Here is a 16,042-nt window from a genome sequence, read left to right as displayed (position 1 = left end):
GAGGGGGGTGCTGCCCAGACCTAGAGAGAATGGAGGAAATACACCCATATTCCCCCAAAAAGCGTTTGGATGCCTTGCTGGACCGTCCCTACTAAACGTCCTTTGAGTATCCTTACTAAAACGTCTTTACTAGAGGTCCTTTATCCAGGATGCCCTGCTGGGATATTGCACTGCAATATGGTGGCCGTACTCTATTTCTGTGTGTTGCTCGGAGAAAGTATGGAGATAGCACAGGAGTACCGCGTGCTACATGTAAGTATAGTATTTGTAAATATATGTGTAGAAACGTAGCACAGGCGATCCAGGGGATTAATTCCTCGTGAAAAGCACCTGTGTTTGTATTCCACTTTTAACAACCGCTACTCGAGGCACTTTGTATTGGTTGAGCTGGGAGCTAACTTCGGATATCGTTGGGAAAACAGCTTCGCGTTGCAGACAGAGGTAATAGAGCTCGGTGGATTCGCAATGGACGACACTTTTACGAACAAAAGTTCCTCCAAAGGGGTGGCTTGCCATGACCCAAGCTCTGGAGACTGACACCTACAATAATCCTAATAGTGTCTTCCAGAGTCCGGTAAGTGCCCACTACGGTGTCTACGGATGTGTATAATAGCACTGAGCTGGGACAGTATGGTCCATATCATACTGGAATATGCCCTATGTTCGACTTGGATTCCAATATTGCACCAACATCCACCGTAGCCCCACACCCGCTTCATCTATGAAAAGCACAACTGTACATGCAAGATGCCAGCCCAGTTTTGAGTCGGCAAATTCTTTTGGATACAGACCGCGCCATAGGGTGGTCAACGGTGAGTAAATATCCGACCTTGTATTTGAACATGTGAGCTGACCTTTGGTAGTGGTATTACAGACCTGGACCTTTCAGGTCGTTGCTATGCTCCAACCCAAAATTCACTTCCCATTGAGTTAAGCATCGATAGTAGCGGCGTTCTTAGGAGATCGTTTGTAGGGGAGCATAATATTTACGGAGAGATACAACATGTTGTGTAGCCAGGCTTAGTCAAGCAACTATATACGATTTCGGTACCTGGGGGTAAAGCGTCGAATATGGCAATTGCGAAATTTTAAATCAGCTTCAGAATTGACCGCAGTACATGGAGAAACCCGTTGTTGCACCTTGTAGCGATAGTTTGATTATAGTGGCGTCAACGCGGGATGCAGTACAGCCCGCCGCAGTTTGGCAGTAAGTCCTCTTGTGCATGAAACGAGCGTACTGTAAGCCGACTTGTTTGCCAGAAAATCACTGACCATGCCTCCCAAGTTTAGGGGAAAGTCGAGTGGTGGAATCGGTTTTTCGTTTACTTGCCCAAGACCCGATTGTCTTTATAGTACAGCATCCCAGAGAAATCTGCAACGCCACCTCAGATGCAGAAAACACCAAGACGGGGTTTTTTTTTGGTAGTTAACGAAACCGTCAAATGCTGTACTATCGATTGCAAATATGTATTTAATAGGGGTTTCGCGAATAGACAATCTCTTACGCCATACAAGGAAAGTTCATGAGTATGAATTGCGAAGAATGCAGCGAGGCCGCATCAGGAATAGAGGCAAACCCCCATCTGGGATATCTCCCCTTACTCTGTTCTCTCAACACACCCGGCATCATTGGTTGCTAACTCAGAGGTACTGTCAGTGTCTACTAAAAGTAAGTTTTGCCAGAGAACAATGAATCTGATGCTCTTTTAAGGCTTTGGGCCTGACGCCTATGCGTTTTTAGTGATATGAATGATATGCACCGAAACCAATCTGTTGGAGGTTTGGTGGCAGGAATATCAAATTGATTGGTCATATATAGGGGTGCCATGCCATGACATTATCATGGCGAAATACTCGTTGGCATAGCCAATAAGGCGCTAAAGCCAGCTTGCCAAAATTAAAAGTCGACAAGAAAACTCATTTCAACCAGCCGAATAAATACCTGTATCTGTTGCATTGCCTGAAATAATGTGCTTCTAGCGCGTCGTTGGTGACTGCGATACTAGACTTTGCCAACATGCGTATGACAGACCATACATCGTTAAATAAACACCGCGGCTGGCGCTTCGAATATGCCAATGAGCATATAAATATGCGGCCTGGATTTAACCACAGTATTTCACTCGAACGTGATTGGATAAGAAGTTTATTAACTTACTGTTTAAATTCACTATATTAAACTACTAAACACTGCAGGTGGCACAGCCATACGAGAAAATTGCAACATGTATATCTAGTTGGACGGCCGCCTAGAGAAAGTCACGGTCCCAGCTTGCGATACGGAATAGCTAGATATCCTATCTGATTGATACGAGACTCTTAGGCCAGAGAAGAAGAGGTCGTGGCGAAAAACCATCGCTGGATTGTCTTCATTCTAGTTCGCCCTCAGTCAGGAGAACCCGAGATGGCATTTATCTCTAGGCATGTTTCAGACCCGAAGATCCTGGCAATAACATCACCCAATCACCTTTTTGGTAGTAAAATCGATGGCTCACCATACGATGGTCCTATTGAAAGAGAAAGAATGCCGGGGAAAAGATGATGCTTGCTCAAAGTTCCTCGGAAGAACGAGAACAAATTGCACCGACGAGGAAGCCCGGGAACTGCAAGGGGTCCGCACCGGAGAAGCTCTAATAAAAGCAAAGCAGAGTGTGCCATGGAGAAAGAGATGGCAGACTCTTTTGTAGGACTCAATCTACCTCCTCTGCCGCCGGCGTCGCCTTGCTATAATCTTGAAATCACAATGGCCGAGCGTGGTTCCTTCGGGACAGACGAATCTCTACGTCCATTCACGACTGCATGCAGCAACGGGGAACTTGAAACCGTCCAGATACATGTCGGTCAAGAAAATCCCAGCCTAGATACCCTCAATACTGGACCTGGCTTCGCGGCACAGCAAAGACATCTGCCGGTCGTGGGATAGCTGCTGCAAGAGGGAGCAACACTGCACAGCCGCGTTTTCGAGATGGCGATAAATTTTCAGTCACTCAAGATGCTTAAGCTCTGCGCCCACGTTGGCTATCACCCAAACCAATACATCTAGAACTTCAACTACAGCAGTGGGGGTGGCTCTTCCTGTGTGCTGTGCTGACGCAATCATTGCAAAGTTTCCTGCTTGAGAATGGCGCAGATCCCAACTTGGGGATATTTGATCACCGAGTTGAGGCGGCATGGTTTGGGGACTTACACTCCTTGATAGAGATACCTACCAAATGATGGGGGTGAAGACCCCAGGACCTACGTCTCATTGCGTTATTCTTTCACTCACATTGTATAGAGTGATCTCGAAATAATTAGGAACCAGTAAGGACATCAAATGAAAACTGGTGGTATATTGTGCTATTACGATTGTGTCAGAGGACAGTCCGCATTTACGTGGTTTCTTTATTTTTCAGCAGATAGTATTACTGTATTCCAAAGACAAGCCCAGAAAGGATAGTTGTGTTAGGTCATCAAACCCTGATCTCTATGCAATGCAAGTTGATTAGCTACGGCTTATTATGGATATCTCTACTATATGATCAGCCTGTTGAAGGTACCGTGGTGCCCCTTTTTTTACTTCGTACTCCTCTACGCCAATGGAAAACATATCTATACTGAACGCCGTCAACCAGATGAGGCTCTTGCGTCCTCCTTGAGCCTTTGCTCCTCTTCCAGCATCTCCCTCTGTCTGGCCGCAGCTTCGATACTGGCTTTGACCCCCTTCTTACGCTGACGTTCCTCGTATAGATCTCTGCTCTTCATGATACGCTGCACGATAGTACCGGCATTGACTTCCTCGAAGGCATGGCTCGACACTTCTTGGAAGATGCCCATCTCCTTTGGCGCGGTGTAAGGATCATACGATAATGGCATGAATGAAGTAGGGCCGTGGTAGACAGCATCGGGAGTTCCCCATGGCAGACCTGTCAGATATGCCTTGGTTGGAGAGAAAGGAGCACCGAATACGACGGCGTTGACATGCTTCAAGGCGTTAGTATGGTCCGATCCTTGACAGTGATGTTCAACTTACTCGGCATTGCAGGACGCAGAGCCCACGCTCGAAGATGTTCATGATCGGATAATTGACACCCTTCCAGTGGTTGATAACCTCATCGTCGTGCACACCAACGACAACGAACACGGGGCCATAGTCGCCACCTTTACCCTTGCGTTCCTGGACGGCCTGTTCATCATACCAGCCATCCTTCCGCGCCAGTTCCTCCTCCTTCTCGACGACCAGCCGCAGGAATTCGATGTGACCACTAGAAAACAAGTCGAAACCGCCGTCGACGTAGACGACTCTCTGGCCGAGCCTCGGGCCCGAGCCCTTCAAGTGGGCATGAAAAGAGCCCTTCTCCTCCTCGGTAGCTTGTGTCTTGGCAGCATGCGAAGCGGACCAAAACCAGACATCGGCGCCGGGCATCTTGCCACTCTCATCGGTGGCATACTGCGCGATGCGCTCAGACATGGCCCCGCCCACCGCCTTTCTCTCCGCCTCGGTGCCATGGCCCTCCTCGCCCGCCAAGGTCTTCTCCAGCGACTTGATGAAATGCGTCCTCGTGCACAGCAGCATTCGCCCCACGAGGTCAGTCGTCGAGATGCTGGGCGTCCTTTTCACAACCTTGAACCTCCCCGCGGCCTTGACAAAGCGATAGCAGTCCTCCCCACTGCTGTCGCTCGTGATGTCGTCGCCGTGCACGACGTACTTGCAGCCAAAATGGCTGATGAAGTCCAGCTGTGTGACGTAGGGGGCATGCGCCACGGACTTGGTGACCCAGCGGCACGCATCTACAGCAGCCAGTCTTTTTTACACGGGATAAGTCAGCACTTGAGCTGTTCTCGCAGATTCGTAGAGGGAGAGAGAAAAGAAAACCTGTACCGTTCTTGTAGTGTCATGACTGTCGGGCCCTTGTTCTCCAGGATGGACTCGTCCGAGTGCACGCCGACGTAGAGCTCGGTTCCTAGCTGCCGTGCTTGCAGCATGGCGCCGGCGTGGCCATGGTGGAAGAAGTCCCAGCACCCGTCAACCCAAATCCGGTCCTCGAGGATCTCGGGGGCAGGTGGGCCGGAAAGCACCTCTTCTTCTGACGACATGTTTGCTTTAAAATCTGACAAGTCTAAATCTAACAAACTCAATAAGTCGAAGGAAGTTGAGCCTGCCAGTTGTGCCAAGTTCGTAGGTTCATGGTCCAGGAGTCGTTGGCCGATTAATTAGGGGTATGCTTGGCCAGTGCGATGCTGTAGTTGACGCACTGTATTTTAGGCCTGGTGGCCACGTCGCGCGCACCGTCTGATAGTAGGCGCATACTGTCCAGGACCCCTCAGTGGGGCAGCGTTTCTCAATCTGGACGGGAGACGAGAGCAAGCTACTGCCCCACCATCTCCAACTCCAGTAACCTAGGGCCGGCGTCATACGACGGCGTACGTGGACAGCAAGTAACCATGGATCGCGAACATATATCAGAGCTCCCTTCCCACTTGGCTGATATTGTTGTCCCGCTCTCCCATTCCAATTAAACTCCCTGTGACAGCGCCGGAAGAACATGTCGCCAGCAATCGGAGAGTCCGGGCCCTACGGCGGGCTCACACCCGAGCAAACCGACGCCTTCTGGCGAGACGGCTACCTCATCATCCCCAGAGCGCTGCCGCCGACGACCACCCAAGCCCTCCTCGACGAGACGCACTCCATGCTCGAGTCCTTCGACCTGACCGACCACCCCTTGACCAAGTTCAGCACGGGCGAGAAGTCCGACCACGTCGGCGACTCGTACTTCCTCGAGTCGGGCGACAAGGTCCGCTTCTTCTTCGAGGAGGACGCCTTCTCCGCCTCCGGGGAGCTGACGAAGCCGAAGGCCCGCGCCATCAACAAGATCGGCCACTACCTGCACGGGCTCAGCGCCCCCTTCGCGTCGCTGCTCGACCCGGCGCTGAACCCGGACCTGCTGGGCGCGGGCACCACGGGCGGCTCCGTGGCCGCCGGCCGCAAGGAGTCGCACCCGGGGGCCGTCGCGCGCGCCCTCGGCTTCCGTGACCCCCGCGTTCTGCAGAGCATGGTCATCTGCAAGCAGCCCGAGATCGGCGGCGCCGTCCCCCCGCACCAGGACAGCACCTTCCTCTACACCGACCCCCCCTCCGCCGTGGGCTTCTGGTACGCCCTCGAGGACGCCACGGCTGAGAACGGCTGCCTGAGCTTCCTCCCCGGGTCGCACCGCTGGGCTCCCGTGAGGCAGCGGTTTGTGAGGGCGGGCGAGGGCAAGGGGACGACGTTTATCGACAATGACGGGCCGAGGTTTCCGGACGACAAGGAGTTTGGGGAGAATCTGAAAGGCGAGGGGGTCGACGAGGATGGGGAGTACAAGCTGGGCGAGGTCAAGGCTGGGGACCTGGTGCTGATCCACGGCAATCTGCTGCATAAGAGCGAGAAGAACCTCAGCCAGAAGGGCAGGATCATTTACACATTCCACGTGATTGAGGGCGAGGGCCACAAGTACGATGAGAGGAATTGGCTGCAACCTCCTGCAGATGGTTTTACAAAGTTGTACCGAGATGCAGATTGGTAATAATGTCCAGAAGCCAAACTTGTTATGAGACTATGAGAATATGAACAAAAGGTTAAGCGGAGCCGCCTATAGGGAGGTTAGGCGTTCCGAAACCGATCAACGTGCTGACCAGAAACAACATGAATCGCTTGACGACTATCACGTTATTACTTTATCAAACTTGTCACATGACTTGCTGCTCATGTCAGACCAGTCCTGCAAATCTTGAATAAGGCCATAACGGTCAGTTTTGGTGCGGGTGTGGCGCCTGCCTCCCTGTAATTAACTGCACGTTACATACTTGGTTCATATCGATACACTATACACTGATGCTCGAACTATATGCTACTTACCGTATTCGATAAGAACATGTAACCTCGGAAGCTACTAGCTCTTACCAAGTACGCCATTATCAGTTGGAAAGTTAGCGGTACGATGGGGGGGGGGGGTTCAGGATGGGCTATCACAGTCACACTAATGGGTGATAGAATCACAGCTTGTCCATATCAATGCCATTCAAGTTGATCCATGAACCAGTACAACTTAAACCCCATTGGGCCCGAGTGCTGTATCCACGCATTACTGAAAGTTAAGCTACAGCGGTCCACCCCAGTTCATCAAAACAGAGTCACAATGTTATTCCCAGTTGAACATTGTCGGAGACAGACCTGCTGGTATCGATGTGCACATTATTACAGAAGGGTGAAATATCCACGAGAATTTAGAGAGTAGTATACAGTCCATCAAAAACTGCAAGGATTAACGGGCAGCTTTCAGATTTCTTTCGGCGTCCCCGTTTGGCTGTTGTCTTGATCTTTCCGTTTTTCTCGGCACCCGTAGGTACAATAGTATGGTGCAAGATCTAGCCTAAAACCGTGAGGACACCATTCCGCGTCCGTCCGTAGGGGTGGGGGAGTGGCTACAGTATGGATTATGAGATTTCCCCTGCGGCTGGCCCGCTGAGAGGCTGGCTGCTGCATAGTCGGTCGCTGATCGGATCGTTGCCAAAACGTCGGTTGCGAATCGGTCGGTTCCTACTTAAGGCCGTTATACGCAGGAATTCCTTGACCATGCCCCTAGCGTTGGTACGGGTGAAAGCCGCGGTTGGCTCCTCGTCCACCGCCACGGTAATTGGCGCCAGGTCTGCCAGCATTTTTGGGGCCTGTCGGGGCATTGGGCGGCGGTGCTTGCGCTGGGTCGCTGGGCGTAGGGCTTTGGTGACCACTTCCTCTGTTTCTGTTGAAACCTCCGCGGCCACCCTGATTGAAATTTGGCTGGGGGACGTCATCGTACATGCCCTCCCAAGATGTCGGATCACCACCAGCAGGAGCGGTAGGTGCAACAGCAGCAGCAGCAACAGCAGCGCCGCCAGCGCCGCCAGCACCCCCACCCATCCCGAAGCCACCTCCATAACCACCTCGACCGCCACGTCTACCGCCACGGCCACCGAAGCCCATCTGTTGTTGGTTGCCGAAGCCTGGTTGTTGCTGCTGCTGCTGCTGCTGCTGCTGATCGGCGCCCTGTCCGCCTTGACCCATCTGAGCACCCATTTGGTTCATCTGGTTCTGCATCTGCTGCATCATAGCCGGGTTCATGCCTTGGCCGCCATTCTGAGCCATCATCTGCATTTGCATCATCTGCTGCATCATGGCTGGGTTCATCATGCCCATACCCATACCCCGACTCATAGCAGCCTGCTGTTGCATCATGGTCATGTATTGTTGCATCCTCTGCATGTACTGAGCCATGACTTGTGGGGTCATGCCACTTTGGTTCATCTGATTCTGCATCTGATTCTGGTTGTTGTTCTGATCTTCGAAACCGCCCTTCTTGACAAACTTGCCACGACCACGTGCAGCTTCCTCTTCCTGCATGTTGTTTCTGGGTTGTGCTTTTTTGACTTCGATAGGCTTCCCATTGATGGACAAGACTTGGCCGGGCTGGGTGCAATTGTCAACGCCGGCCTCGCTCTCGAACGTGACGAACCCGAAACCTCGGGGCCGGCCGGTATCTTTGTCCATCATGAGAGTAGCATCTACGACGCGGCCAAACTGGGCGAAGTAATCCTTAAATTCGGCTTCCGTTGTGTCCTGGCTGACACCACCAACAAAGATCTTGCTTGTCTTCTCTTGCTCATCTCTTGGAATGGCTCTCTTAGGATCGATCTATCAACAGCAATTAGTCAAGTGTCAAGATAGAACAGGAATGGGAGGTTCAAGGTACAATTTTGCCGTCCAGGTAATGCTCCTTGACCATGACAGTGTTCACGTTCTTGGGATCCTTGAAAGTGAGGAAACCGAAACCTCTGGACCGGCCCGTTGCACCGTCGCGCATGACCGTGCATTCTGTGACCTCGCCGAATTGGGAGAAATAATTTCGCAGAGATTCTGAGCCTGTTAGTGGCCAGCAGTTAGGGCTAGATTGAGGAGGCTGGACATACCGTCGGTCGTTTCCCAGTTGAGACCACCAATGAACATTTTCCTACACAAGATGCATGTCAGTCGATGGCGCCCCGTCAAATACAAGTGCGTTCAAGTAACATAGTGCAGTGCATCGCAAATCATAAGTGTCGTCGCGGAACAGTCATCCCGGCCAAGCAAACACGGTGGGTATGTTTTGCCTTGTTTAGCGTGCCAATCAGATTGCGCGTATAGAGCCTGCCACGCCACCACCTAGTATACGTCTTCCATGCACACAGCCGCGTGGATGTGAGGGCGTATCTTGAGTCTTGTTTGAGATGATGCCACGACGACTTGGCCATCTTCCGAGTCGCTATAGTCGAGGGGAAAAGGGTATCAATTCCTCCACGGATTCTCAGCCATCAGCATGTTGAACAAAACTAGGGTCCTTGCTCAAAAGCCTCAAAAGCGATTGAGTGTATGTTGTGGTTGGTTGTGGGCGAACCTGTGGAGAAAGATTTCGTAGGCAGGCCACAAACAGCAATTTCCAATGGAAGGCAGCTACTGCAGCGAAGAATGCCATGAAGTTTGTCGAATTGTTTGATCTTTCCTCGTGTTCTTGCTATCGTCAAGCTAGGTCATGGCCTCGAGCGCTATTCGCTGCCAATCCTTGTTACAGCCAGCAAAGAAGTCTGACTTCTCGCGATCTCTTAGGGGCCTATGTTTGACGCATGGCTATGTAGGCAGTAGAGTATCTTGTACTGACTATGATCGAGGCCTTCCTGGATGCTTTCTGATACCTTGAACCCTCAACATCTTTTGTAGATGGTCTTATTTCTCATCTCCGGAGATGGCCTGAAATTGGACAGGAAGGGTTGCCCAGCTTCACGACGTCGGAGTGGTCAATCCGGCCCCCTCTTAACCACACCCTCCTCTTGACAGACACCACAGACATCAGTTTCATGTCCCAGTTCATCTGGCTTAGCCTGATCAATCATTTGCCGCGGGTGGAATCCTCTCCGTTCCATAACCTTGATTTCTGACATCTGACCACTCCCATCTCTCATGTACGCAATCTCTCGCCGTGCATACCCTCACGGCTTGGTTGTTCCTGGCGCGGCGGTGGCATTTGGAGGCTCATACATACCGCGACTTACCTCTGATGCAAAAAAATAAACCAAAAAAAGGGGGGGAGGTAATGAATTTGAGCTTGGTGGACTTACCCATCTTCTCCTTTGTTGCTTGGACCCTTTGAGTGGAATGATGGCATGGCAACCTCTTCTTCATGTCTAAGGCCAGCATTGTGAGCGGATGACGATCCGTTTCCCAAGTTGAAATCTACATCATCGTCATCGTCATAGGCGTCCTCGTTATCGTGGTAATCACCGCTATGGCCGTTGTCATCGCCCGTGGGCATGTATTGATCGTACTGGGCTGCATCATGCTCAGCTGCAGGGGCAACGGCTTCTGCTGGTGCAGCTTGCCTGGTGACGGGTGCAGCAGCTGGAGCCGGTGCTACTGGTGCTGCTGGTGCTGCTGCCGCTGCGGCTTCGTTGTCATCGTAACTAGACAGGGTTAGCAAGGTGATGGGTGGAGTGCGCAAAGTACAGCGGCTGAAAGATAGCTGATGTTGTCGGCTTGTCGCAGCAGACCAGAAGACTTAGGGGGGAGGGTTGGAAGTGACTAACAGATCGGCGAAGAGATCATCTTCGAAGTTCTCGTTGTCGGCCATTGTAGCAGGTTGTTCGGGTTATCTGGTACGGGACCAAACTGGACAGGGACGTGGACACACGTACGCGACCTGATGCCAATGACCAGGTGTACTGGCGCGGTTACGGAGGGGATTTCAGGTTGAAAGCGATACGATAACGATATGCTTTGCTAGCAGGGTGTGAGATGGTGGTTGAAAAAGGCGAGATATATGCAGAGGGCGCAAAGAGGAAACAGGTAAAAATGCGCAGAACGAGATCGTTAGCGCTTGTTGGGTTGTTGTTGTTACTTTGGGAGGAGCCCAGGTCTATGTGCTTGAGCTTGAGCTTGAGCTTGAGCCTGGCCAGTTGATGGTGAACAAGAAATCGTAGCCTTGAGTGGGTCTGAAATAACAGTTCAAAAAAAAACCTGGGGCAGGAACAAGGTTCTGATTTGTCCGCCCTCCAGTGATCTGTAGGTTGTGGTATTACTTTCCGGCAGCTGCTAGTGTAGGGAAGCAGGTGTCACCCAAGCCCAGTAGTTACAGGACAGAAAGCCTTTGGCGTCCGATCCTATGTACCTACAGACGGTATGTATGTAGTCTGCCTTCTCAGATGGCACCCAAGGTACGGACTAGGCGCTATATGGTAGGTAATGTATTGGTTATCAAGTAAATATCGCCTGAGGGTGGAAGTAGGCTGTGTGATTCAGGTTCGTGTTCGGGTTCTTCAACTTGCTCAACTTGAAGCACAGACCTAAATGATTCGTGCTCATTTCGGGTTCGAAACACGGTAAGCGGCACTTGGGCAGTCACAGTTACGGTCACGGTCACGGTCACAGTCACAGTCACGACTCACTCACCAACGGCATGCAACCTCCAAGCGACCTCCCAGCTCCCCAACTCCCAACTCCAACTCCAACTCTAGACCAACTGATAATAACGTGGGGCTCCGGTCTGTTATCACCGGGCTCACACCTGTCGGCGACTTTGGAAGCTTGAAACTCGAGCCTTGGAGTCTATTAACCTAGTGGTTTTGCCCCACCTCGGTCACTGAGAGTCTCTCAGTCAGGAGGTTGATGTTTCGCGACAGGTTGGCAACATCCAATGTGTTTACTATACATGTAACGAGCACCCAGCTCCATGATCAGTTCTGTCTCTCCGTAACCCTGGCCCAACTCTCGCCGTGGAAAATAGCTGCAATCGGTCTCTTCCCCCAACATCGTCAAGCCGGACGTCTCAATTGACTGGCGGGGTTCATCCATCTGTGGCTCGTGTGCTTGCCTGGTTCCTTATTAACTCTATCTAACTTTACCTGTACGGCCCATTGTTAGCTCGGCCGGCACTGCTTCCGCCGACTCGACTCGACTCGGTCGACCTGTCCGGGCCCTCGAGAGTCAGATGTTCAAGTTTGGTTGAATATGAAGTGCTACCTCCCAACCACCATGTAATTGCGACCCAGTCGCATAACCCCAGTTATCATGTTCTCCTCTTCCGGCAGCGGCAAGAAACCGCCTCAGCAGGTAAGTCCGAGCCCATGCTCCTCGAAACGCTCACGGCCAGCCCCCCCGCTAACATAGATGACGTAGGAAATGGTTCAAGTCGGTATGTGCTGTTCCAATGCCTCTATCAGTCTTCGCCCATGCCACTGAAATCACCGATACCATGTGGCGCAGCTTGCTGACTTTTGCCCTTTTTGCCCTGCTTTAGATCGTTCTGGGTAGGTCGATAGTCCTTTGTTTACTGCAACCCAATGCCAGACCTATAACTCGATTCACAGGTCCGCTTCACCTTTCTACAAAGTCCAGCGAGAGGCCGCCCCGAACAAGACTGGTCGCGATCCCAATCTCGTTGTCGGTGCCGCATATTCTCACGCAGATATGCTCAAGTTCGATTCTCTGTATGTTGTCGGCGAATGCGCAAGCATCTGCCCGCCGTCTTAAGCTGACCTTTGTGTGTGCTTAGCAACTTGTCCAGCTCATCTTCGCGACCGAGGACGCCCCCGTCTTCATCCTCCTATAAAGCACGAAATAGCGATGTCAGCTCTCCGCCCCTGCAGAAAAAGCATGGCCCATCTTCGCCGCCCTTGAAATCCTACATAAGCTTCTTGTCCAACACGAACCAAGACTGGACCGCAGACGACCCCGAAGGCGATGATATGTACGGCTACGAAGACGACGATGGAGACGACTTTGGCTTGCCGAGCTTGTCCAACATGAAGAGAAAGAACAGACGCATAGCTGCTGCTCAGGGGCAAACAGAGGCCGGCGCCCCGTCACCCGTGAATGCGGCATTCGGTTTCCGCTCGCGACGTTATTCTAATAGTGCCGATATAGCCATCGAGAGGCCCACACCAGTGTACCCAATGCCCAAGAAGAGCGAAGGGAAAATACTCCGTCCGCAATATAAAGAAATATTGAAAGGTAGGCAAGCGCTCGCAGGGCCAGATACGCTCAAGTCTAACAGAACCTCTAGACCCAGCAAACGCCCTGCACTTAATAAACCACCCTGCCATTCCGGCAAACACACCACAGAAGGAGGTCGATGCCATTAATTCGCGGGTCACGAGGATCAACAAGTTCAAGAAGATTCTCCAAGCTACGACGATATCCCTTCCCGACTTACGAGCTCTAGCATGGGGTGGTGTACCGGAAGAAGTCCGCGCCATGACTTGGCAACTGTTGCTCAGTTACTTGCCAACAAGTAGTGAAAGGCGGGTTGCTACCCTGGAAAGGAAGAGGAGAGAGTACTTGGATGGGGTCAAGCAGGCATTCGAGCGCAGTGCCAATGCACCCGCTACCGGTGGCCGATCAAGGGGCCTGGACGAAGCAGTCTGGCACCAAATAAGTATCGACGTCCCAAGAACCAATCCTCACATCGAGCTATATGGATACGAGGCAACTCAGCGGTCGCTGGAACGTATTCTCTACCTATGGGCTATTCGTCATCCGGCGAGCGGTTATGTGCAAGGAATCAACGACCTTGTCAGTCCCTTTTTTCAGGTCTTCCTCGGAACCTATATCACGGATTCAAACATTGAAAGTGGCATGGATCCAGGACAGCTACCGAAACCCGTTCTCGATGCAGTGGAGGCAGATTCGTTCTGGTGTTTGACGAAACTCCTCGACGGCATTCAGGATCATTATATCGTTGCGCAGCCGGGCATTCAGAGACAAGTGTCCGCTTTGCGTGATCTGACAGCACGGATCGACGCCGATTTGGCCAAACATTTGGAGAACGAGCATGTCGAATTCATTCAGTTCAGCTTCAGGTGGATGAACTGTCTTCTTATGCGTGAGATCAGTGTCCAAAACACAATTCGAATGTGGGACACATACCTGGTAAGCCAAAATCCATTTTAGACGAATTGGCACGCTTCTAATACTCAGCAGGCCGAGGAACAAGGGTTCTCCGAGTTTCATCTGTACGTTTGCGCGGCTTTCCTGGTGAAGTGGTCTTCAAAACTATTGAAGATGGATTTCCAAGAAATTATGATGTTCCTTCAAGCACTTCCGACACGCGATTGGACCGAGAAGGACATCGAGCTATTACTTAGCGAAGCATACATATGGCAGAGCTTGTTCAAGAACTCTTCAGCTCATCTACGTGGAGGCCCCAGTCGAGCTCCATCCGGAGCTCTTCAGCTGTAATCAATTTTGAAGTACGATTGCTGCCGGGTCTGGAAGAAGCACTTGCTTGTTTTGCAGTGCTAATTGTATATGGGCACGGAATGGGGGGTGCAATGCAAGCCAGATCAGCTTTCCGCGTTTATCCGCACAGTCATGAAGTTGACAGTAGACGTGCTTACACTATCACTCCTGCAACAGGAATGAAAACCACATCGGCTCCACCAGGCAACTGGCATTACTCCCTTAAAAAGGTGTGGCAATCACCGCATCACAATGCGCAAGGGTGTGGTCGGAAAAGTTGATGTACGCAATATCAATGCGCAGCGTCTGCATCAACTCGATAAGAATATCATCGACACCAATTTGTATTGGTGGTGCTGTATTGAGTATTGTTATCCTAAAGCAGTGTGACTGGGCGTCATGAGGACCAGTTTCCCCGACAGGCATGCGTTATGGTCAGTAACACTCGCGACGTTGGAGAAGCCCGGAGCCCGGGTTCGTTCCGACCGGCGAACCACGTTGTTCAGGCTTCGGCACTAACTCATAGAAAGGATCATATAAGATGGGCATGTCTTCATTCGCGCAAAGCATCCCACGCACCGATATCCTAATGCAGGATATCTAGATTGATTACATGTCGGGAAGACCGGCAGTAAGCCCAATCACCAATGACGAACTCCGAATGAAGGGAAACATGCTAGCTTAAAAGTAATTAGCCAATCAGAATGAAGAGAGCCTGATAAGGCGTTGAATACGACGGAGAAAAAAAATGCAAAGAAATCGTGATCGAATGAATATGCGGCGTTGTCATTTGAGGCAGGTGGAAAGAGCCGCATATCTTCGGCTTATTCGCGAACCTCGTCAATTCCGCCCGGAGGCGTCCACCGCGGCCTGCTGTGAAAGTTTACGTATCAAGACGGCGCCAATACTGGGGCTAATCCATATTTTGAACCCGCAAACCTTGGATCGCGGAACGCATCGAATACTCGGCAGAGTGACGACTTGCCAGCGATTTCGGGCATTTGGGGGTTGACGGTACTCAATTGGCTTTGGCGACACCGGAGGCATGACGCAAGTCCACACCGTTCCTGGCAGGGGACTTGGACCATAGCTACATAGGGAGCAAGTAGGGAGCATAGGGCGCGGTTTGACATGAAGGTGAACCCGGTGGCCCGATCCAGTGTGAAACTCTACTGACCTGAACTAGACTATAGACCCACAAATACCCGGAGCAGACTTCGCACCTGACTTCGGCCTCGCTTGGAAATGGATGTCTACGCATGGCGACCGCCTGAAGCCGAGGAATCAGGCATGTCAACGCACACAATCTCGGTGGGCGGCAGCCAGTTCATTAACGGTGAGGTCAGATTCCCGAACCCACCTCGATAGGGTATCAAGTATTTGCGCGGCACACACTGGGGCAACGCCTCTTGTGTGTCTCTGTTTCACAAGGTCTGATTGCTCAGATGATAAGGAAGTAGCTGCAGACTCCTCACCATATGGGGAAGTCTTGCCAGCCGAGAGGCAAGATTCGAGAAGACTTTGCATGGTACATGCAACACTATGCACCAGCAGGTGCCGATAGAATCTTTTATCAAAAAGAATACCGGGTCCCAGTCCCACTACGTAGCCAAGTGCAAGCCACCATCTAATTGGCCAGTGAGTCACTCGAATTTATCCTTTTAACTTATACTTTCCCACCAGGCCACGATCCGGTTCTCGTTCACTGCTCTACATCATTTAATCACCCTCATATTCATACACCTTGGGTTGACCGTTACAACTCTATCTTGCTTTGTCTCAGAC

At 51.5% G+C, this 16,042-nt stretch overlaps 5 protein-coding genes across 5 annotated transcripts; 2 read left to right on the top strand and 3 right to left on the bottom strand.

The window, feature by feature from the left end:
- Window positions 1-3,463: 3,463 nt before the first annotated feature.
- Window positions 3,464-5,156, bottom strand: BKA67DRAFT_567281 (cytidylyltransferase). The gene is made up of 3 exons (XM_046102968.1): window positions 4,862-5,156; window positions 4,013-4,784; window positions 3,464-3,963 (listed from the first exon to the last, which is right to left on the bottom strand). The coding sequence occupies exons 1-3, from the start codon at window positions 5,074-5,076 to the stop codon at window positions 3,607-3,609; spliced, it is 1,344 nt and encodes a 447-aa protein (XP_045956975.1). The 5' UTR covers window positions 5,077-5,156; the 3' UTR covers window positions 3,464-3,606.
- A 217-nt stretch (window positions 5,157-5,373) lies between these two features.
- Window positions 5,374-6,952, top strand: BKA67DRAFT_624586 (phytanoyl-CoA dioxygenase). Its single transcript, XM_046105526.1, has one exon. It carries the CDS (start codon window positions 5,526-5,528, stop codon window positions 6,540-6,542), a length of 1,017 nt encoding a protein of 338 aa, XP_045956974.1. The 5' UTR covers window positions 5,374-5,525; the 3' UTR covers window positions 6,543-6,952.
- A 398-nt stretch (window positions 6,953-7,350) lies between these two features.
- Window positions 7,351-9,255, bottom strand: BKA67DRAFT_298612 (uncharacterized protein). Its single transcript, XM_046096060.1, has 3 exons — window positions 8,962-9,255; window positions 8,745-8,908; window positions 7,351-8,686 (listed from the first exon to the last, which is right to left on the bottom strand). Exons 1-3 carry the CDS (start codon window positions 8,996-8,998, stop codon window positions 7,598-7,600), a joined length of 1,290 nt encoding a protein of 429 aa, XP_045956973.1. The 5' UTR covers window positions 8,999-9,255; the 3' UTR covers window positions 7,351-7,597.
- A 298-nt stretch (window positions 9,256-9,553) lies between these two features.
- BKA67DRAFT_536421 (uncharacterized protein) lies at window positions 9,554-10,652 on the bottom strand (the record flags this gene model as incomplete). The annotated part of the gene is made up of 4 exons (XM_046100148.1): window positions 9,554-9,655; window positions 9,687-9,720; window positions 10,144-10,485; window positions 10,609-10,652. 4 exons carry the CDS (start codon window positions 10,650-10,652, stop codon window positions 9,554-9,556), a joined length of 522 nt encoding a protein of 173 aa, XP_045956972.1.
- A 1,528-nt stretch (window positions 10,653-12,180) lies between these two features.
- Window positions 12,181-14,368, top strand: BKA67DRAFT_298459 (GTPase-activating protein gyp1). The gene is made up of 4 exons (XM_046096059.1): window positions 12,181-12,507; window positions 12,573-13,030; window positions 13,083-13,948; window positions 14,000-14,368. Exons 1-4 carry the CDS (start codon window positions 12,488-12,490, stop codon window positions 14,255-14,257), a joined length of 1,602 nt encoding a protein of 533 aa, XP_045956971.1. The 5' UTR covers window positions 12,181-12,487; the 3' UTR covers window positions 14,258-14,368.
- Window positions 14,369-16,042: the final 1,674 nt, after the last annotated feature.

Source organism: Truncatella angustata (assembly GCF_020726525.1).
Source record: "Truncatella angustata strain MPI-SDFR-AT-0073 chromosome Unknown BKA67scaffold_5, whole genome shotgun sequence".
NCBI classification, from domain to species: Eukaryota; Fungi; Ascomycota; class Sordariomycetes; order Amphisphaeriales; family Sporocadaceae; genus Truncatella; species Truncatella angustata.
The sequence above is the reverse complement of the archived record's forward strand: the minus strand, read 5'-3'. Positions and strand labels throughout refer to the sequence as shown.

Coding starts and splice junctions, on each gene's coding strand:
- BKA67DRAFT_298459 (XM_046096059.1), top strand. CDS start 12,488: ATGCTCAAGTTCGATTCTCT. Junction 13,031..13,082: donor ATATAAAGAAATATTGAAAG/GTAGGCAAGCGC, acceptor CAGAACCTCTAG/ACCCAGCAAACGCCCTGCAC. Junction 13,949..13,999: donor GAATGTGGGACACATACCTG/GTAAGCCAAAAT, acceptor AATACTCAGCAG/GCCGAGGAACAAGGGTTCTC.
- BKA67DRAFT_567281 (XM_046102968.1), bottom strand. CDS start 5,076: ATGTCGTCAGAAGAAGAGGTGCTTTCCGGCCCACCTGCCCCCGAGATC. Junction 4,785..4,861: donor GTCATGACACTACAAGAACG/GTACAGGTTTTC, acceptor CGTGTAAAAAAG/ACTGGCTGCTGTAGATGCGT. Junction 3,964..4,012: donor TCTGCGTCCTGCAATGCCGA/GTAAGTTGAACA, acceptor AACGCCTTGAAG/CATGTCAACGCCGTCGTATT.
- BKA67DRAFT_298612 (XM_046096060.1), bottom strand. CDS start 8,998: ATGTTCATTGGTGGTCTCAACTGGGAAACGACCGACG. Junction 8,909..8,961: donor CAACTGGGAAACGACCGACG/GTATGTCCAGCC, acceptor TAACAGGCTCAG/AATCTCTGCGAAATTATTTC. Junction 8,687..8,744: donor ATTACCTGGACGGCAAAATT/GTACCTTGAACC, acceptor TGCTGTTGATAG/ATCGATCCTAAGAGAGCCAT.
- BKA67DRAFT_624586 (XM_046105526.1), top strand. CDS start 5,526: ATGTCGCCAGCAATCGGAGAGTCCGGGCCCTACGGCGGGCTCACACCC.